Source organism: Euleptes europaea, chromosome 4 (genome assembly GCF_029931775.1).
Source record: "Euleptes europaea isolate rEulEur1 chromosome 4, rEulEur1.hap1, whole genome shotgun sequence".
Taxonomy (NCBI): domain Eukaryota; kingdom Metazoa; phylum Chordata; class Lepidosauria; order Squamata; family Sphaerodactylidae; genus Euleptes; species Euleptes europaea.
In genome coordinates, this window is record NC_079315.1 from 3,712,753 (window position 1) to 3,735,085 (window position 22,333).

The following is a 22,333-nucleotide window of genomic DNA, read 5'->3' on the forward strand; positions in this document are numbered from 1 at the left end:
GGGGGGTCAAACTCAACTTGTTACGAGAGCCGGATATGACATAAATGTCACCTGGTCGGGCTGGGCCATGCCTCGCCAGCCCAGATTGAGTGTGGGGGGGGGGGCTGCCTGCCTTGGCTGGCTCGCAGGCTGGATAAAAGCTCTCAAGGGGCCGGATCCGGCCTGTGGACCTTATGTTTGACACCCCTGGTGTAAGGTAAAGGTAGTCCTCTGTGCAAACGCCAGATCATTACTGACCCATGGGGTGATGTCACATCAGGAAGTTTACTCGGCAGACTTTGTTTACGGTCTGCCAGTGCCTTCCTCAGCCGTCTCCCCTTTACCCCCATCAAGCTGGGTGCTCGTTTTACTGACCTCGGAAGGATGGAAAGCGGAGTCGACCTTGAGCTGGCTACCTGAAAATGACTTCCATCAGGATTGAACTCAGGTCGTGAACAGAGATTTTGACTGCAGTACTGCAGCTTACCCCTCTGCGCCACGGGGCTCCTACCCCTGGTGTAGGAGGGTGTAAGTAAAGCCTGTGGCCATTGCTGTACAATGTCACCAAAAAAAAGGGTGGACTAGGGAAAACTTTCCACCTTATCCTCAAGGGTGCCACAAATGCTTCTCGGGAAGGAGGATTATTCAGCCAAGAGCTCCCCAGTATAATCTAAGTGAAGTGTAATGGGAGGGCGGGGGGCCCCCACCGCTGTCTCCACTTACCTGCTGGGGGAGTTCGCTGATTAAGTACTGGGCAAATTTCTGCAGCTGATCTCTCTGCAGCCGAGACAAGGATTCTGAAACGGGGGCTCGCAAGCACACGGCAGACGCCTGGGGAGGGAGGGAAAGCAAGACCATGGCTATAATGCCCAGCCATTAATCCCAAGACTGGATACAACTTCGCACAAAAAGGAACATCGGCAGCAGAGATCTCGTTTAACACAGGCAAAGTCTGAGGAGACAGTCTCAGAATCGCAGCAAAAAAAATTACAGACGGCCGCCAGAACACACATATTTATTTATATTATTTTACTTACGTTATTTATCGTCCGGCTTTCTCACCGGGACTCAAGGCAGAATACACAGAGTGAGTCAATACAATTAACGCATGGGACATTCAGTAAACAGTGCAATTGGATTAGGGTTGTGGGACCAACCAGAAGCCTAAAAACAGCAGTTCTCTGGAAGATACCCTTCCTTTCGTGTTTGCCTAGTCATGTGAAGCTAAAATCAGCCATTTCTCCTCATGGCTGCATCTCAAAGAAGGAAAGTCCATTAGAAGAGCAAAAGATGGTTTTTATACGCTGACTTTCTCTACCTTTCAAGGAGAATCAAACTGTTACAACTCAGACAGGGCTCCTCTCCAGTCCGGGAATTTGCAGATGAATTCCACAGACTTGCCAATAAAATTGTGGACTGGCCAGAGGCCACCCTCATTCATTATTTCAGGGAAGTCTTACACCCTGACATTCTGAACTGGTCGTATATGCGGGTGATCCCGAGACCCTGGAAGATTGGATTTTGCTAGCTGAGGAGGTCGAGAGCCCATTTCCCTGGTCCGACAACGGAACAGAGAAAAAAGCACCCAAAAGCCCCCATCGAAAGCGCCGCTTTCCAGCCTGCGAAAACCTACGCGGCCACCTCTGGATCGCGAAACAAGATTCCAGAGGGGGGCTTGCCTCGTTTGCGGGGAATTGGGCCACTTTGCAGCGGCTTGTCCTCAGCGTCCAGAGACCACTCGCCCCAGCATACCACCTCAAGCTCGAGGACGACCTCAACGCAGAGGCACCGCGGCCACCCACAGCGCAGCGCCGGGACAACCCACACCCTCTGCACTTCACGTTGAGGAATCGGCTAACCTTCCTACACCAAGCGACCCCGTAGGGTCCCGGATTACAAGTGCCCCAATGGGGGACAACTCTCCTTCTTCCGACGAGGATGATCGATGGAATTCTCCAGGTCTAAACCTGGAAACCCCTCTTGACCGGTCAAAAAACGGATACGGTCTGTGGTGAGTGGAGCGTCTCCACAGACCCCTGCAGAATCTCCTGCTAAACCCAAAGCTCCTGTCATGGTGAGTGAAGTTGAAAACACTGTTTATGTGGATGTAGTGTTACAACACTATAAAGGGGGTCCCCAATTACATGTTAAGGCACTTATAGACTCCGGCTGCGGCCGCACTTTAATCAATGAGGCCACGTTTGCAGCCCTAAAAGTCAAGTCCGAGGCTCTACCAGCTCCCGTCCAATTCGCCCAGATGGATGGGAGCCATTTCAAGGGGGGAGCAGTTGATCATCGCACACGGGGAGTGGCGATGGGTATCGGGTCTCATTGGGAACAAATAGACTTTACCATAGCCCCCATCCGGTTCGAAGTTGTTCTAGGGATTAATTGGCTCAAAGGTCATAGTCCCTATATAGACTGGGAAGCTGACACTATTACCTTTGCCAATCCCAAGTGCGACCAGCACCGACTCGAAGTCGCGGTGGTGCCTCCACCCGCTCCAGCTTTAACCTCCGATGCCTCATCGCCGACACCCTTGCCCGAAGTATACCGAGACTTTGCGGATATTTTTGATATTAAAGAATGCGATGCTTTGCCCCCCCCACCATACCACAGACTGTGCAATTGAGGTGGTAAAAGACTGCACACTGACTAAGAGCAAGATTTACCCTATGAGCGTTTCCGAACGCGCTGTGTTACCTTTTTTGGATAAAAATCTTGCTCGAGGGTTCATTCGGCAATCGAATGCCCCCAACTCAGCCCCTGCGTTCTTTGTCCGGAAAAAGGAGGGTGACCTACGTTTATGCATTGACTTCCGAAAGCTTAATGCAGTTACCCAAGCCAACACCTACCCCATACCGTTGATTTCAGACATTTTAGGACAATTACAAGAGGGACGCGTTTTCTCCAAATTAGAGTTGGTGGAAGCTTATTATCGGGTCCGTATCCGTGAGGGGGACGAACCCCTCACCGCCTTCTCTAGCTGTTTTGGAATGTATGAATTTCTTGTGATGCCTTTTGGGTTAAAAGGGGCCCCGGGGGTCTTCATGCAACTCATTAACGAAATTCTCCATGATTTACTTTATCGCGGAGTGGTAGTTTATCTGGATGACATCCTCATTTATTCAAAAACCATGGAAGAGCATGTTGCTCTGGTCAGAGAAGTTTTGCAACGTCTGCGTAAACACCAGCTCTATGCAAAGCTGTCTAAATGCGAATTCCACCAGGAAAAAGTGACTTTCTTGGGGTACATTATCTCTCATCGAGGCCTTAGCATGGACCCTGCTAAAGTCCAATCGGTACTTGACTGGACTCCTCCCTCCACCCGCAAACAAGTACAACAGTTCCTGGGATTTGCTAATTTCTACCGTGGTTTCATTCCCAACTTTGCTCAGGTGGCGTTGCCAATCACTGACCTCCTAAAAACAAAGGGTAAAGGGGTTTCTGCTACGTTGCCCACTGCCAAAATACTTTGGACTGATCAATGTCAATCTGCCTCTGTAACCCTCAAGCGGTTTTTCACTTCTGAACCTGTACTACGGCATCCGGACCCAAACCAAATGTTTATTGTACAGGTCGATGCATCCGATGTAGCCATGGGGGGGCTCTTCTACAGAGAGGACCGGACGGTCTCCTTCACCCCTGTGCTTACTTCTCGAAAAAGTTTGCGCATGCCCAACTGAACTGGCCCATTTGGGAGAAGGAGGCATCAGCCGTCCATCACGCCCTTACTCTATGGAGGCAATTTCTGGAGGGGTCTAGGGTCCCCTTTGAAGTCTGGACCGATCACAAAAATCTAGCTGCCCTCACGGGGACCCATAAACTGTCTGCAAAACAACAGCGTTGGGCGGACTTCTTTGCTCAATTCCGTTTTGTTCTTAAACATGTGCCCGGGAAGCAAAACGTGCTTGCTGATGCCCTATCCAGGTTGCCTCACTACCCAGTAAAAATTGATCGGCCGACAGACTTTTTATTCACCCCGGCACACAGGGGAGCTCTGCCCGTACTAGCCGTGCAGACCCAGTCCCAAACTCGGCCCCAGCCTGGAAACCGCACAGTGGCCGACAGAGTATCCAACACTAACCAGCCGGCTCCCTCGCCGGCCCCCTTGCGCCACCTGTACCCGGCGTACCGCAGCAACCAGTTTCCCCCCCCCCAATCTCCAACAGCTCCTGATCCACCCTCTTCTGCGGGGGGAGGAGGGGTGATCCTCTCCAACTCCTTCCTGGACTCCCTTCGTGCTCAATGCTTAGCCGAACGCACTGCCCAGAACCTACCCCAAGGTTTGCTGGAACAAGGTGGTTGTTGGTACAAAGACTCGAAATTATATGTGCCTAAAATACTTTGAAGAGAAGTCCTGCAGTTGGCCCATGGAGCTAAGACTGCGGGGCACTTTGGGTTCCTGAAAACCCTTCACTTGTTGCGCAGACAGTTTTGGTGGGGGGGATGCGTTCTGATGTAGACTCCTTCATTCACAGCTGTCCTATTTGTGCCACGGTCAAACGGTCTCAAGGCAAGCCTCCGGGACTGCTACAACCGCTGGAAATTCCCAGCAGACCCTGGGAGATGATTGCCATGGATTTCATGACGGATCTCCCCCTTAGTGGGGGCAAAACTGTACTGTGGGTTGTTACTGACTTATTTTCCAAACAGGTACATTTGATTCCGTGTGCAGGTATTCCCTCCGCCCCCAAGTTGGCCCGCCTCTTTGTGTCACATGTTTTCCGTCTACATTCCTTCCCACGCAAGATAATCTGCGACCGCGGAAGTAGTTACGTGGCTAAATTTTGGAAAGCTTTTCTCAAGTTGGTGGGGGTGGAGCCAGGTCTATCTAGTGCTTATCATCCCCAGACGGATGGGCAAACTGAACGTGTCAATGCTGTACTGGAATGTTATTTACGTTGTTGTGTCAATTACCACCAAGATGATTGGGTTGAACTGTTGCCTTTTGCAGAATATGCTTACAATAATGCTGTACATCAATCTACAGGATTCAGCCCTTTCTATGCTGTGTATGGTCAGAATTTCAGTCCTATTGCCCCTGTAGAGGTATCCAAGGGGGAGGGGGATCCTGACGTAGCCTCTTGGGCACATGCTCTCCACACCACATGGCCCTGGCTGGTGAGAAACCTAGACAGAGCCAAGTGCAAATATAAAGCTCAAGCCAATAAGCATCGCTCTCCCAGCAAGGACTTTCAAATTGGTGACTTGGTGTATCTCTTCACCAAAAACCTGCAATCCACCCGCCCTTGCCACAAACTCAGTGCCAAATACATAGGGCCATATCCCATTGCCTGGATCGTTAACCCTGTCACTGTGGAACTGACTCTCCCTAAAACCTTGAGACATATCCACCCAGTCTTCCATGTCAGTCTCCTCAAGCCTCATATCGCGTCCTCGGAATGGCACCCAGAACCGCCTCTCGAGCAACCCGTGATGGTGGGGGGGAGGAACATTTTGAAGTGTCGAAGATCCTGGATTCACGTATACGGCATGGGTCCCTGCAATAGCTAATTCGCTGGAAGCACTTCCCCCCTGCCTACGACAAATGGGTGCGTGCGCGGGATGTATCCGCCCCACACTTAGTGAACGCCTTTCACACCGCCTACCCTGACAAGCCGTCCCCCTTGCAAGATGGAGGGGGGCCTTAAGGGGGGCAGAATGTCAGGCCTGTGTCTCAGTTGGTTTCATTTTCCCACTGACCAGCTCTCAAGGACTGTTATGCATACCTAAACTCTTTTGAAGCTGTGAGAACCACAGCGCTGTTTGTGTTTTGTAATCTCTTGCGTTTTTTCATGCTTTTATATTACCAAGTGCAAGCCAGCAAGCTCTATTGCTGTCACCTTTTCTTTATGCTCTGTTAACCTATTTGACCAGTAAAAAACAACTTCTTTGGACCTGACTGTCTCTGATGTGGTTTTTGGTTCAGATTGGGCCAAGGGCTTACATGAGGTAGGTGGGTGCTGAGAGAGCTCTTAACAGAACTGTGACTAGCCCCAGGTCACCCAGCTGGCTTCATGTGTAGGAGAGGGGAAACAAATCCAGTTCACCAGATTAGCCTCCTCTGCTCATGTGGAGAAGCGGGGAATCGAACCCGGTTCTCCAGATCAGAGTCCACAGCTCCAAGCCACTGCTCTTAACCACTACACCACACTGGCTCCAGTGCTCCCATTTTTTTGAGGCATCAGCATGCTCAGAAGAAAACGCAGCACGGATTTGTGCCGCTTTCCCAAGAACTAGTGAAAAAGGACCAACGAGATTCAGGCTCGCGAAACATGGTGTACCTTCCCTAGCCTAAGCCTGAGGCAGTCAAGGATGGCTCTGCGTGCCCTTAACATAAAGGGCTGAGGACATAACGCCTAAGTGAGATTCTGTGAACATTAACAGAACAAGCAGAACGACCAAAAGATGAACAAAGAGCTTTGCGGGACCCCTCCCAGGCCCTGCCTACGACACAGAAGCTTGAAGCAGCGAGAAGTCCTCACTGGAGACCTACGTTGTGTATCCGGAAGAGGCAGAGAGCGACGACGTGGGCGCACCATTTGGCCCCGGCTCCACAGGTGCAGCTGCAGGAGGTGATGCGGCACCTGTCAAACATCACGGCCACGTTGTAGGCTCCTTTCGGTGGCACCATCTGGGGGGGCACCACCGTGGCGCTCAGGTGGAAACCTGTCCGAGAACAGGCCGGAGGTTATTCTGCGGGACAGAGAGCTTAACACACTCACACAAACTACGCTGCAAACAGTACGGGATCAGTCACATGAACGCATGAAGCTGCATTATTCTGAATCAGACCCTTGGTCCATCAAAGTCAGTATTGCCTACTCAGCCCAGCAGTGGCTCTCCAGGGTCTCAGGCAGAGGTCTTTAATATCACCTACTTGCCTAGTCCCTTTAACCAGAGATGTTGGGGATTGAACCTGGGACCTTCCGCACACCTTATATGTATATATGAAGCTGCCTTCTACTGAATCAGACCCTTGGTCCATCAAAGTCAGTACTGTCTACTCAGACTGGCAGCGGCTCTCCAGGGTCTCAGGCGGAGGTCTTTCACATCACCTACTTGCCTGGTCCCTTTAACTGGAGATGCCAAGGATTGAACCTGGGACCTTCTGCACGCCTTATATGTATACATGAAGCTGCCTTCTACTGAATCAGACCCCCAGAATCCCCCTCTCTTCCCAGCACACCCAACCACAAACCCAGCCCCCACTTCAAGGCAGTTATTTGACCCAGACTTTTAAGCATTTAATAGCAACATAAACCGGTCAGCTTGAACCACTATACCTATCTGCAGCGGATCTTTAACGGCTCTCATTCGGAAAAGTTGCTCTCCCCTCTGGAACTCATCTGCGCTGCCGTTGGCCAAGCAGGAGTATAACCTAGGAGAAGTCAGATGGCAAAGTATTCTTAAATGGAGACATGCAATACGGCACTCTATACCAAACCTCGGAATGTTTTTAAGAATGCTTAGGAACCATCAGGGACTTTGACAAGCAGTGATTTATACATTGACGATCCTTCTTGCATTTCCCCTGTTAGGAAACAGGGGTTTGGGCACATCTAAAGCTTCATCCGAAGAAACGGACGCCTTTAACGACAAAACCCGGAAGCGGTGTTTTTGCTAAGATTTTTGGGGAAAGGAAAAAAGTTTTAAATTTTTGATTTCTCAATGGAACATGTTTTTTTTTTAAAAAAAAGATAAGGCCCATAAAGGTAAGGAAATTTGAATGTATAGCAACAGCCTCAGCAAATCCTACGCTGCAGCAACTGATCCCAAATTTCTGCACACGCATAACTATTTTAACCACACAAAATTAAAAGCACAAAAATGATGAAATCTATACCCGTATGTCATGCCTTGTTCTATGTTAAGCATCGGTCATGTTTTGATTTTTCAGAGGTTTGACCCCTCTTCTCTAAGGGAAGCCATTCACTATTTCAAATTTATGTTTATGTCATTGTAAAAAAAAGAAAAAAAAAGAACTGCTAGCACAATGAGTATTCTTTTATTTAATTTAACAGGTTAAGAAACCCGGTCATGTAAAATAACCCTTATAAGAAAATATGAGAAGGATCACCCCCTCTCCCTGGTTTACCATTTTGCACATTTGGTTCTCTGTAAAGTGACAACCAGTACTTCGAAAGGCTATCCTATGGACAAAAAAAGGCGAAAGACTTAGAGAATATTAATTTCAGAAGATTTTGCTAAAAGTAGTTGGAGCAGCATATCAACGTTCATTTGTACTTGCAGGAAACAGAATCTCATTCACTCTGGATCGATGAGTGATCCAAGAGGGGCTAATGTGACATTTTATAATTAATACAGGTTAATTTACCCGAAACGTTACAGTTTTTCATTAGGTACCCTAGCGCCGAGCACTTTCAGTCATAAGAGAGCATCATTTTAGAGTTTTTTGAAAGTGTCAATAAGTACAGTGAGGGGAAAAAGTATTTGATCCCCTGCTAAATTTGCTCGTTTGTCCTCTGACAAAGAAATGACCAGTCCATAATTTTAATGGTAGGTTTACTGTAGCTGTGAGAGACAGAATAACAACAGGAAAAACCTCAGAAACCCAAAAGACAAAAGTCAGAGACTGATGTGCATTATAATGAGTGAAATAAGTATTTGATCCCCTATCAACCAGCCAGATTAGGGTTAGGGTTTTGCTGTCGACAGAAGCAATCAATCCATCAGATTCCAAACTAGCCACCATGACCAAGACCAAAGAGCTGTCCAAGGATGTCAGGGACAAGATTGTAGACCTGCACAAGGCTGGACTGGGCTACAAGACTATTGCTACCACCCCAAGATCCCCCCGTGTAGTTCTGGGCTGCTTTTATCACCGTTCTCATGATCATTGCAACTCCACGAGATGAGATCTTGCATGGAGCCCCAGACTGAGGGAAGTTGACAGGGTTAGGGTTGTCACCTTGTCAATGATCTCAGGGCAGCTGGGACCATAGTCACTATGAAAACAGTTGGTAACACACTACGCCGTGAAGGACTGAGATCTTGCAGAGCCCGCAAGGTCCCCTTGCTCAAGACAGCACATGTACAGGCCCGTCTGCAGTTTGCCAATGCACATCTGAATGACCCAGAGGAGAACTGGGTGAAAGTGTTGTGGTCAGATGAGACCAAAATTTAGCTCTTTGGCATCAACTCAACTCGCCGTGTTTGGAGGAGGAGGAATGCTGCCTATGACCCCAAGAACACCATCTCCACCGTCCAACATGGAGGGGGACATATTATGCTTTGGGGGTGTTTTTCTGCTAAGGGGACAGGACACCTTCACCGCATCGAAGGGACGATGGACGGGACCATGTATCGTCAAATCTTGGGTGAGCACCTCCTTCCCTCAGACAGGGCATTGAAAATGGGTCGAGGATGGGTATTCCAGCATGACAATGACCCAAAACACACAGCCAAGGCAACAAAGGAGTGGCTCAAGAAGAAGCACATTAAGGTCCTGGAGTGGCCTAGCCAGTCTCCAGACCTTAATCTCATCGAAAATCTGTGGCAGCGGCTGTGAAAAAGGCAAATTCCATGCTGGCCATAATTAGACGAGGAAGAGCGAATAAAACTGCTGCTATCATACTGCCCTTGTACAAATCTATGGTGAGACCACACTTGGAATACTGTGTACAGTTCTGGTCACCACACCTAAAAAAGGGATATTGCAGAGCTTGAATGAGGAGCGCTTAAAACGCTTAGGGCTGTTTAGCTTGGAAAGGCGGCGGCTGAGGGGAGACATGATAGAGGTCTATAAAATTATGCATGGTGTGGAGAGAGTGGACAGGGGGAAGTTTTTCTCCCTCTCCCATAATACTAGAACGCGGGGTCATCTGCTGAAGCTGGAGGGTGAGAGATTTAAAACAGAGAAAAGGAAGTATTTCTTCAGACAACGCATAGTTAAACTGTGGAACTCCCTGCTCCAGGATGCGGTGATGGCTGCCAGCTTGGAGGGCTTTAAGAGGGGAGTGGACATGTTTGTCGAGGAGAAGGCTATTCATGGCTACTGGTCAAAATGGCTACTAGTCATGATGCACACCTATTCTCTCCAGGATCTGAGGAGCAGGCCTATTCTATTAGGTGCTGTGGAACACAGGCAGGATGGTGCTGCTGCAGTCGTCTTGTTTGTGGACATCCTAGAGACACCTGGTTGGCCACTGTGTGACCAGACTGCTGAACTTGATGGACCTTGGTCTGATCCAGCGTGGCCGTTCTTACGTTCTCATCATACAAAGCATGCCAGTGCCTATCATTCTTGTGCTCATTCTACAGTAATATCTTATGATTGCAGGACGGACATACCATATATACTCGCGTATAAGCCGAGTTTTTCAGCCCAAAAAAAGGGCTGAAAAAGCCGGCCTCGGATTATACGCGGGTCAGTACAGTAGAGGAGGGAGGGGGGGAGGGAGGGGGGAGGGAGGAGGGGGAGGGAGGAGGGAGGGGGCAACTTGCCGCCGCCATCGCCGCTGGGCCGGCGCGGCTTCCCCCGGCCAGGAGCGCCCTGTGAGGGCCTCCTGTGGCCGCTGGAAGGCCGCGCCGCTGCCGGGCGCGCCCAGCTCCCTCCGCCCAGGACCGGCCTGCGGAAGCCTCCTGTGGCCGCTGGAAGGCCACGCGGCCGTAGGGCACGCCCGGCTCCCTCCGCCCAGGACCGGCTTGGGGAAGCCTCCTGCGGCCGCTGGAAGGCCGCCCGGCTCCCCCCGCCCAGGACCGGCCTGGGGGAGCCTCCTTCGCCACCGCCTTCGCCGGGCCTGGAGTGAAGGTAAGCCTGCTGGGGGGGGAGGGGTTATAAGGTGACCCTCGGCTTATACACGGGTGCCTAATTTTTCCCCATTTTTGGGAAGAAATTAGGCACCTTGGCTTATACGCGGGTCGGCTTATACATGGGTATATACGGTAATTTCTGAAAATCAATGCATTTTCATTTCTGTAGGGAAAGGCTGTATACGTAGACAACTGCATGCAACCTATGTGGAAACTGGGTATTATGTCCTTAAAGTGCCTCAATGTTTCAAAAATGTTACAAAAGCACCTGCTAATTTGCAATGCTGAATTAATTGTACATGTGTGGAATCAGAACGAGACTGGAAGGAAATGTTGCTCCCAATTAGAAAGAGGACAGAGAAGACCAGAACAGGACGAAGTTCCTCGAGCGAGTGGAAGCAATCGCCTCCGATATTTTATAACAAAGATTCCTTACCCCCCCGCATTCCGCCCACTGGACTTCAGTCCCTTTTCTTCTCCTCATTCTTTTCACTTTGAGTTACAGCCTTGACAACTAATTTCACAGTATTCCAGAAGTACTTCTGTGTGTGTTAAGTGCCGTCAAGTCGCTTCCGACTCACAGCGACCCTATGAATCAATGTCCTCCAAAACGTCCTATCTTTGACAGCCTTGCTCAGGTCTTGCAAACTGAGGGCCGAGGCTTCCTTTATTGAGTCAAATCCATCTCTTGTTGGGTCTTCCTCTTTTCCTGCTGCCCTCCACTTTTCCTAGCATGATGGTCTTTTCCAGTGACTCTTGTCTTCTCATAATGTGACCAAAGTACGATAGCCTAAGTGAACTGAAAGTGAACTAAAGGCTGTACTTTTACTGAAGTGAAAACCAAACTAAAGTGTTAAATCATGTTTTATGAACCAATCAAGGAGTGTGCCATTACAACAGGCAAAAAAAAGGTGTTTTTTGGGGGGGGCAAACGCCACTCAAAAACCTTTTTTAAAACCCACAACGGTACCAAAACTTCCAGATTGACTTTTGCTGCTAAGGTGCACGAAAGTGGATTCCAGAGTAAGGCCACTGGAAGAATCGCAAAGAAAATGGAAATTTTATTATGATTATGCAAATATGTAATGTTCAGAATTGGCTTGCTTTTTTCTTCCTTCCTTGTTTCTGAACGGCAGTAACAAAAATAAGTACGATCATGAGTCAAGTAAAATTACATTTAGTATGTTAAGAGAACAGAAAGGTTAGAAATATATACCTCATATGAATCAACCAATATCATAGGTTAAAATATACAGGTGAAAGTCTTAGAGAAATAATATTAATAGCTTAACACAGATATATAAGAAATTTAGGCATGGCATAATAAAAAAGTCTTTTATATTTTTTTGCAGAAACAAATATAGGTTCAGAAGTTAACCTTAAACAAACTACTTGGAAATAAAAAGAAATAGTGTTGAATAGATGGTAGAAATAAAAACTATTTGCATAGATTATCAATTTAGGTTTAAGCAAGGCACACTTGGTAATATGTTATGTTCCCCTGCAGAAAATGGCCGCTTTGGCAATTGGCCTCTATGGCATTGAAGTCCCTCCCCTCTCCAAACCCCGCCCTCAGGCTCCACCCCAAAAACCTCCCACCAGTGGCAAAGATTGACCTGGCAACCCTATCTCTATCCCCCCCCCCAAATCTCCAGGAATTTCCAAACCCTGAGATGGAAATCCTAGGGGAACTGTTGTGTATGTGTCAGCTAAGGCTTTCTGGCAATCCCGGATAAGACAAGATGGTTCCTCACATAAACTAAATGGAGTTTTAGTTTGCTCCGTCCTCCCCCATTTGCACTCTGTCCCCCGCCCGGCATCTGCACCACAATGGAGACCCGCCCGAGTAATCGCTAGTATGATACCAGGTCCCGCGGAACAATGCCTGGGAGCCCTGGAGATCATCTATCTATTGCATGCGTTAATTTCTTGTATGCGTTTTCTTAAGAACCGTATTTTTCGCTCCATAAGACGCACTTTTTTCCTTCTCAAAAGTGAGGGGAAATGTCTGTGCGTCTTATAGCGCGAATGTGCGCACAGAGCCGGCTTGGCGCGCTGGGAGGCGGCCGTTCCAGCTTGGCGCGCTGGAACGACGCAAGCCGGCTCTGTGCGCCCACCCGCCTCCCAGCTGGGAAGCGGGGTGGGGGAGCACAGAGCCGGCTTGGCGAGGCGGGTGGGCACACAGAGCCGGCTTGGCGCGCTGGAACGACGCGAGCTGGCTCTGTGCGCCCGCCTGCCTCCCAGCCCGCTCTGTGCGCCCACCCGCCTCCCAGCTGGAAAGCAGATTTTTTCTTGTTTTCCTCCTGTAAAAACTAGGTGCGTCTTATGGAAAGGTGCGTCCTATGGAGTGAAAATACGGTAGTTACCGGCTGTTAACTTCCGTATTGTTTCCTTGTATCTGAACTATCAAGACAACTCTGCCGCTCCTCGTTCTTTTGTATTGTACCCTGAACTAACCAACCCCATTGTATGTACCCTATAAATGTGCCAGTATTTCCCCATGTCTGCATTCTAGCCTTAAGTTTTTATGACTTGCTGAACTCTCTGGCTTTCTTAATAAAACTTTAAACTCGCGACTACGTCTGGAGTGAAGTCCCTATGCAAGAAACGCGACAAGGTACTGAGGTCTGACAGTATGTTATGTGTTATGTCAATGCTATGCGGGTTACTGCATTATGTATTCCCAGCAATGTATTTAGAGTTTGAAAATGTTATAGGGTTTTTGGATGCCATGGCAAAAAAATGGTTGGAAGACGTCTTCACAGCTAGAGGGGCCAAATAGGTGCGAACAGTATTTTTTATAACAGTTTCAAACTCTTAATACATCGCTGGGACTACATAATGCGGTAACCCCCTATGTTATGTTGGATTTGTAACTGTGAGTTGAAATAAAAATTTACTTTAAAAAAAATGCGGATTCCAGAGCATACAAGAACAGCCAGACATAGAGCACTCACCTGATGTCCTCCTCGTTTTCTGGGAAGCTCCAAAAGGCAATACGAAGCTGCAGCTGTTCAGGCACGGGCGGGTAGACTTTCTCCACAACCTCAAACGGAATGTGAAACGCCACCTGTTTCGCAGACAGCTCCACCAGCGGGATCACCTGCCCATCTAAAGGACACAAGCACAAAACAGTGTCTCAAACGCACTGCAATCGTGCAGAAAAGTAAAACAGCGTTGCTTACCTGCAACGAGTGGCCCTCTGCTGGCCACTCAATGAACAACAGTCACAGGTAAGCCACACCGCTTTTATCTTCATGGCCTCTTTGCCATGTTTTAGAACATTAGTTAAAGCCCTGCTGGATCAGACCAGTGATCCATCTAATCCTGCTTTGCAGAGCAGCCTACCATTTGTCCTGGAAGGCCAAAAAGCAGGGCAAAGAGGCCAAGGCCAGTGTGGTGTGGTGGTTAAGAGCAGTGGTTTGGAGTGGTGGACTCTGATCTGGAGAACCGGGTTTGATTCCCCTCTCCTCCACATGAGCAGCGGCGGCTAAGCTGGTGAACTGGATTTGTTTCCCCACTCCTACACACAAAGCCAGCTGGGTGACCTTGGGCTAGTCACAGCTCTCTCAGCCCCACCTGCCTCACAGGGTGTCTGTTGTGGGGAAGAGAAGGGGATTGGAAGCCAATTTGATTCTTCCTTAAATGGTAGAGAAATTCGGCATATAAAAACCAACTCTTCTTCTTCCTCCCATGTTGCCTCCTAGCACTGGGTTTTCACAGGTTTACTGCTTCTGAATATGGAGGCTCCTTTTGCTCACCATAGCCCCAAGCTATTAATGGACCTATAAATCGATGTATGCTCCTCCAATATGTTCTGGCCAAGAATCTATCTATGAATCTGGCTAGCCTCCTGTATACTCTGCCCAAGAATCTAGCTCTCGATGAATCCGGCTAATCCTCTTCTAAAGCTGGTTTTAATTCAACTGGCTGTTAAGTTTCCACCGTATGCTTTCTGTTTTCTCCCTAACTGGCACAAAAATGAGCTCGCCGTGCTAAGACAACTTGCCAACGGATGCACAGGAGATGCCCCGACTTTCCTACATATGAAGTTGTTTTATGCCAAGCCAGACTACTGATTTCTCCAGCCACCGGTACTGCCTGCTGTGACTGAAAGCAACCCCTCCGAGGAGATCCCTTTGAACCAGGGTGGATCTGATTTAAATCAAATCAATTTAAATCACGCTTTAAATCACTAATCAGTAAGACTGAATTTAAATCACGGCTTTCTCCCTCTCCACACTTAGCTTTGCGAAGGAGCAATGGGATTAAAGTCAATTTCTCAACTCTGTATATTTTATAACATTTTTTGCTGTGAAGAAGAGGCCTGTCATCCCTGCAGACACAAATTCACAGTTTTGAGAACTGCAAAACCAAGCATCTGTGATAATATCTTCTAGACAGAAAAACTGCCCAAAATAGTCTTACACCAACCTCTGGAAGGGCATGACATTGTGAATGGATTAATGGAATTCGTTAACCCCCAAAAGTTTAAACATTAGTATGAGGCTGTATATTCATGCAAATACTTAAAAAGTAAACTTATTCATCATGATGAATAACCTTTGGACTATAATGTATCTTAAATAGAAAACTATCTTTAGATAGATTTTTCCCCAAAAAAGCATTTTATTTTATTTTTTAATCCTATTTAAATGTTTAAAAAATCTAATTTAAAGTTTAAAAATCAATTTTTAATTTTTTTTAAAGCACAGATTTTTTTATCTACCTTGCTTTAAACTAGTGAAGCCAGGCCCAGAGCACAAAGCTCATTCTCTGCACCATGGCCCCAGAAGAAAGCAGGAGGCATGCAGTAATTAAACTGAGAGCCAGTGTAGTGGTTAACAGCAGTGGTTTGGAAGTGCTGGACTCTGATCTGGAGAACCGGGTTTGATTCCCATTCCTCCACATGAGCAGGGGAGGCTAATCTGGTGAACTGGGTTTGATTCCCCGCTCCTACACATGAAGCCAGCTGGGTGACCTTGGGCTAGTCACAGCTCTCTCAGCCCCACCCACCTCACAGGGTGTATGTTGGTTTTTTTCCAGACTTGCTTGTCATCTCAGAATTTGAGGTAACAATTTTTTCCGGGACAAGAATTGGACCTAAGTCTAAGGAATCACAGGCCTGGGTAGATAGGAAGTCTGTTATGCATAGTTGCTTAGATATTCTGGGGGGGACTTGTCTCCTGCTGTTCTCGCAGCCGTTTCTTTTTATTCTTTTTATTCCCCATCTTTAGGTCGGCCAAAGTAAAATAAGTTTAGCTCATAGGACTGTGCTGGGAGTTGCAGTGCAGTATAGCGTCTTTATCTCAGCCTTATCTCAGACAGAGCTTTTTGGCAGCTTAATTGTTTTTAAGAAGCTCCAGGTAACTCCCCACAGTTACTAGAAAGATAAAGTTGTTCTTTCCAGGTTCAGTTGCAAAGCAAGACTCCAATTAAAAATTTAAAATAACCCAGTCATTACAATTTCATTAGAGTGATTTAGAATGAATGGCTTAAAAATTGGGAGCTTATCTGAGGCGTGCTTCTTCCTTCCCCCGACCGGAACCGGAACCCCAGGGTGTCTGTTGTGGGGAGGGGAAGGGAAGGTGATTGTCAGCCGGTTTGAGTCTTCCTTAAGTGGTAGAGAAAGTCAGCATATAAAAACCAACTCTTCTTCTTCTGTTCTTGCCTATCCCAAGCTCCTGGGAAGTGTAGAGATTGGAATTGGGTATTACCATGATTATCACACAGTAAGCGTGGACCACCTAGTGCTTCTTTTAAAGTCCAGTGATTTAAGCTCATGCAGAAGCCCCAAACCTCCTCTGCCTGACTGAAAGACAGGGCGGCCCCTCGAATACCTGGGACTAATGGGACAGCTGCCAGGAGATCCTGTATTACAACTGAAAAGAGAACACGAGACAAAACGAAGCTCCCCGCCCTTCCATGCCATGACCTCTAGAAGGCTGGATGAGAACAAACTTCGGCAGGACATGTCCAAGGATATTTGGGAAGGAACCATGGCCAGGAAGCTATGCCCATACCACTAAGAAGATGTGAGAAAACACCTCTCTTGTGGGTGCATTGTGTGTATTCTGCAATTCCACGCTAGAGCAGAAAAGCGACATAATATGGCACTGGACATTCTGGTAATCCTTTATGCCCTCTTGTGGGACCTCCAGATGAACTGGTTGGCCACTGTGTGAGACGGGATGCTGGACTAGATGGGCCACTGGCCTGATCCAGCAGGGCTCTTCTTATGTTCTTGTGCTGGACTAGATGGACCCTCATTGGTCTGATCCAGCAGGGCTCTTCTGATGTTCTTCTGGAGGCCTCGCCCTCTATGCCCTGTTGTTGGACCTCCAGAGGAACTGGTTGGCCACTGTGTGAGACGGGATGCTGGACTAGATGGGCCACTAGCCTGATCCAGCAGGGCTCTTCTTATGTTCTTGTGCTGGACTAGATGGACCCTCATTGGTCTGATCCAGCAGGGCTCTTCTGATGTTCTTCTGGAGGCCTCGCCCTCTATGCCCTGTTGTTGGACCTCCAGAGGAACTGGTTGGCCACTGTGTGAGACGGGATGCTGGACTAGATGGGCCACTAGCCTGATCCAGCAGGGCTCTTCTTATGTTCTTGCGCTGGACTAGATGGACCCTCATTGGTCTGATCCAGCAGGGCTCTTCTGATGTTCTTCTGGAAGCCTCGGCCTCTATGCCCTTTTGTTGGACCTCCAGAGGAACTGGTTGGCCGCTGTGTGAGACGGGATGCTGGACTAGATGGATCCTCACTGGTCTGATCCAGCAGGGTTTTGCTTACGTTCTTACATTCTTAATCCCAACTCCCATTCATTTTTCCCACCAGCCAATCAATTTCACATACACATTTCATTGTTTTAGCAACAATATTTAAGACAATTTATATCCTGTCTTTTTACAACAACAAAAAAGTGTACAGGAAGCACCTTATCAAAGAAAGAATTCATTCGTTGGATGTTCTCTTAACTCCTACGTAACCAGTGAGGGGCCGGTTGCTATAAATGAAGTCAGCGAGGCTGCAAGAACCTGTTATTCAGGCATGCCCAACGCATTTTAGACACACGCAGATTAAATTTACCAATCTCGTTTTCTCCTGTTATTCTTTTGAGAGTTTTCCTTTGCAAGGGTCCACAAACTTAGACAGCAGGAAATCACTGACTACCGGAAATTTAATTCTAGCAACCCAGCAGGGAAAACCTCCTGCATGCTCCGGCCAAGAAGTAACTTATTTTTAAAAAGATGCTGGGGGCAGAAGGAGGGTAGGGAATTCTTACAAAGCGGCACCAAATGGCATCTAGCACAGGAAACGGGCATTTTTTTTTACCACCATTGGATTGGAGGAGGTTTTCAACAAACACGCACCATCCCAGTAAATCTGCTTGCTGGAAAGTGGAAAAAGAAGGGGCACGCACATTTTCAGAAAGTGAGGACACACGCCACTCCTGTCGACTAGAAACAATAGCTGGTTACCGAAGCCCAACCAAGGACAAGACCAATGTTGGAATAACTCTCCCCTCTCCCTTCACCCAGGACCGCTAACGTGGTGTAGTGGTTAAGAACGGCTGACACTAATATGGAGAACCAGGTTCGATTCTATTTAAGATACATTATAGTCCAAAGGTTATTCATCATGAAATAAGGATTATTCATCGTGAAATAAGAAGAAGAGTTGGTATTTATATGCTGACTTTCTCTGGCACTTAAGGACAAATCAAACCGGCTTACAAGCACTTTCCCTTCCCCTCCCCACAACAGATACCCTGTGAGGTAGGCGGGGCTGAGAGAGCTGTGACTAGCCCAAGGTCACCCAGCTGGCTTCGTGTGGAGGAGTGGGAATTCAAACCCAGTTCACCAGATTAGCATCCGCTGCTCATGTGGAGGACTGGGGGATCAAACCCGGTTCTCCAGATCAGAGTCCAGATCAGGCTGATACAACGACTTCATAAGATGTTCGCAAACCGACAAAAACAATGGCATCTCAACCATTTCAATCTGATAGCGTTTGACACAACATATTTAACCAGGAAGAATCTTTATACAGGCCCCTTTCCCTCATTTAGCCAAAACACAAAGCTAAACCCAGAATACCTGCTGAACCTTTGTGCTACGACCAAATGTGTAATGATGAAAAATCAACTTACTTTTCCAATTATGCTTTTAAGTAAAATGTTCACTTCTGTCTCCAGTCTTTATTTGCAAAGGAATCTGTGCCCTGATTCATTATCAACTGTATTGCATATCAATGCAAAAGAGACATGCTGAATTCATGCCCTCTAAAAAGAGAGACCTTCCCATCTGGTCTGGGCAACAGGTTCGGCACCTCAAATGCTTAGAGTATACAGAGATCAGCATATTCACACAAACAACTGGATCCTAGATTTCTTGGTCCTAAGGTGGATCCTGCGCCCACTTTAGCGTAGTCCTTTTTCAACACATCCCGAGGTCAGGTTTGAAAGTGTGGTAACCACATCCAACAGCTAATCAAAGAGAAAAGCTATGCAATTTTTAAAGCTTTTTTGTAATTTTGGGGGAGGCTGTCGTACTATCCGGACAACCGACTCTGAATCGTGGAAACGGCAGGACACGGACCAAAAAGGAACTGTGACGGATCCAGCAATGATACCGCTTCTGCTTTACTTTACCACTGGTACGTTTTGCTACCCAGCACCAAATATTCCCAAAGACTGGATCAGATTCCATTCAGGCTCCGCAGCTCACTTCCCACCTCATTCCTCATCCTCGTTTGTGACCGCATGAAATGCCATGCTGAGAAACAAAGGAAGTTAAAATATCGTTCTGGACCTGAGCCACTATTCATTAAACAGTGTGTGGGGGGATGTTAGGTTCCTCTGGAAAGGCCGCAGTTTCGAGTTCTTTTTTTTCTCCCAGAGCTGGGGGAACCACACAAAGAGCCCCCCATCCTACCCCCACTGCAGAATCTCGAGTCAATTCTACGATCCTGGGGGATTCGGGTTCAGGTCCTCCACGAGTTTAACAGAAGCCTTAAATGATTTTTGCACACTCTCTGTAATGCCCTTCACACAATACAGAATCAAAACATAGGTTTCCCCATATAGGTGCACATAAGAAGCTCCTGGCAGAATTTAGCTCAAGCTTATGTTCCCTTTCCCCTTATTACCTGGCTGGGCTCCGTTCGATCTTGCCCTCTTTTCCAGCCAGCGTGGTGTAGCGGTTAAGAGCAGTAGTTTGGAGCAGTGGATTCTGATCTGGTGAACCGGGTTTGATTCCCCACTCCTCCACATTAGCGGTAGACTCCAATCTGGAGAACCAGGTTTGATTCCCCGCTCCCGCACATGAAGCCAGCAGGGTAACCTTGGGCTAGTCACAGCTCTCTCCAAACTCTCTCAGCCCCACCTACCTCACAGGGTGTCTGTTGTGGGGAGGGGAAGGGAAGGTGATTGTAAACCAGTATGATTCTTCCTTAAGTGGTAGAGAAAGTCGGCATATAAAAACCAACTCTTCTTCTCTTCTTTGTCTTCTTTACTGACCTATGTGCCTCAATTGCTAGTCTGGCCATTGCCCCCCTGAGATATGAGATAAGGCACCAAATCAACTTACAATCACCATAATAACACTTCTCCCTATTGGGACCCAACTGGGCGCCAAAGAGAGAATTTGAAGAAAATTTAATTTTCAGCCTGTCAGAATGGTTTAATGTTTTAAATTTTAAATTTTGTAACTGATGTGGGTTGTATATTAATTATGATGGCAGCCAACCCGAGCCCGGAGGAGGGCAGGGTAGAAATAAAAGTTTATTATGTTTTAGAGCATGCAAAGTACTTTCCTTCAGCTTTTAAACAATGTGCTAAAAACATACCTGTGTGAGAGAGCCTATGCGCTCTGCACCCACATACATCAGTAAGACCAGGATTCAGATCTTCCTCATTCCTAAATCTCACCCATGACCTTTAATCATTCCCTCACTCAGTCCAATGTCTCTCTCAAGGTTGTGAATGATTAAGTAGATAATCCATATTTATGCCACCCTGAATTTCTTGGAAGAGTCAGGGAAATCAATGGATCTTCATTACATGAACACTTATGTTCCATTTTCTCCCCCTACTGTTTCCTTTCCCAGGGAAAACCGTGTCTTCAGGGACCTCCCACCGCTAAAAAACCTGTCGCCTTATTTGTAACTCCATGTAAAATACTGTGTGTGTGTGTGTTAAGTGCCGTCAAGTCGCTTCCGACTCATGGCGACCCTATGGATGAAAGTCCTCCAAAATGTCCTATCTTTGACAGCCTTATTCAGATCTTGCAAATTGAAGGCTGTGGCTTCCTTTATTGAGTCAATCCATCTCTTGTTGGGTATTCCTCTTTTCCTGCTGCTCTCAACTTTTCCTAGCATGACTGTCTTTTCCAGTGACTCTTGTCGTCTCATGACGTGACCAAAATACGATAGATTCAGTTTAGTCATTTTAGCTTCTAGGGTCAGTTCAGGCTTGATTTGATCTATAACCCACTGATTTTTTTTGGCAGTCCACGAAATCCGTAACACTCTCCTCCTACACCACATTTCAAAGGAATCTGTTTTCTTCCTGTCAGCTTTCTTCACTGTCCAGCTTTAACACCCATACATAGTAATAGGGAATACGATGGCATGAATTAACCTAGTCTTGGTGGCCAGTGACACATCCTTACACTTCAAAATCTTTTCTAGCTCCTTCATGGCTGCCTTTCCCAGTCTCAATCGCCTTCTTATTTCTTGGCTGCAGTCTCCCTTTTGGTTGATGGTGGAGCCAAGGAATAGAAAATCTTGAACAATTTCAATTTCCTCAGTGTCAACCTTAAAGTTGTGTAATTCTCCTGTAGTCATTACTTTTGTTTTCTTGATGTTCAGCTGTAGTCCTGCTTTGGCACTTTCTCTTTTAACTTTCAGCAGTAGTCATTTTAAATCTTCACTATTTTCTGCCAATAATGTAGTGTTATCAGCATATCTCAAATTATTAATGTTCCTCCCTCCAATTTTCACTCCAACTTTATCTAAATCTAATCCAGCTTTCCTAATTATATGTTCTGCATATAGATTGAAAAGATAAGGAGATAAAATACATCCTTGTCTGACACCTTTGCCAATTGGAAACCATTCCGTTTCTCCATATTCTGTTCTAACTGTGGCCTCTTGTCCAGAGTACAGGTTGCGCATTAAAATGATCAGATGTAGTGGCTCACCCATTTCCTTTAAAACCAGCCATAGCTTTTCATGATCCACACAGTCAAAAGCTTTGCTGTAATCTATGAAACACAAGCTGGTTTTCTTCTGAAATTCTCTCGTGTGCTCCAGTAACCAGCATATATTTGCAATATGATCTCTAGTGCCTCTTCCCTTTCTGAAACCAGCTTGAACATCAGGCATTTCTCGTCCCATATATGGTAACAGCCTTTGCTGTAAGATTTTGAGCATCACTTTACTTGCATGAGAAATTAATGCGATGGTCCGATAGTCGCTGCAATCTTTGATGTCTCCTTTCTTAGGAATTGGAATGTAAATGGATTGTTTCCAGTCTGTGGGCCATTGTTTTGTTTTCCATATCTGTTGG

General features: G+C 47.1%; 1 protein-coding gene across 1 annotated transcript in view; it reads right to left on the bottom strand.

Moving 5' to 3' along the window:
• ZSWIM8 (zinc finger SWIM-type containing 8) overlaps positions 1-22,333 on the bottom strand; it is a 55,180-nt gene that overhangs the window by 30,529 nt on the left and 2,318 nt on the right. Inside the window, exons 2-5 of the mRNA XM_056848273.1 lie at positions 13,716-13,869; positions 7,269-7,363; positions 6,479-6,651; positions 703-810 (exon numbers count right to left, since the gene is read on the bottom strand). Coding sequence (XP_056704251.1) covers positions 703-810; positions 6,479-6,651; positions 7,269-7,363; positions 13,716-13,869 — 530 coding nt within the window. The remainder of the gene's footprint in view (positions 1-702; positions 811-6,478; positions 6,652-7,268; positions 7,364-13,715; positions 13,870-22,333) is intronic.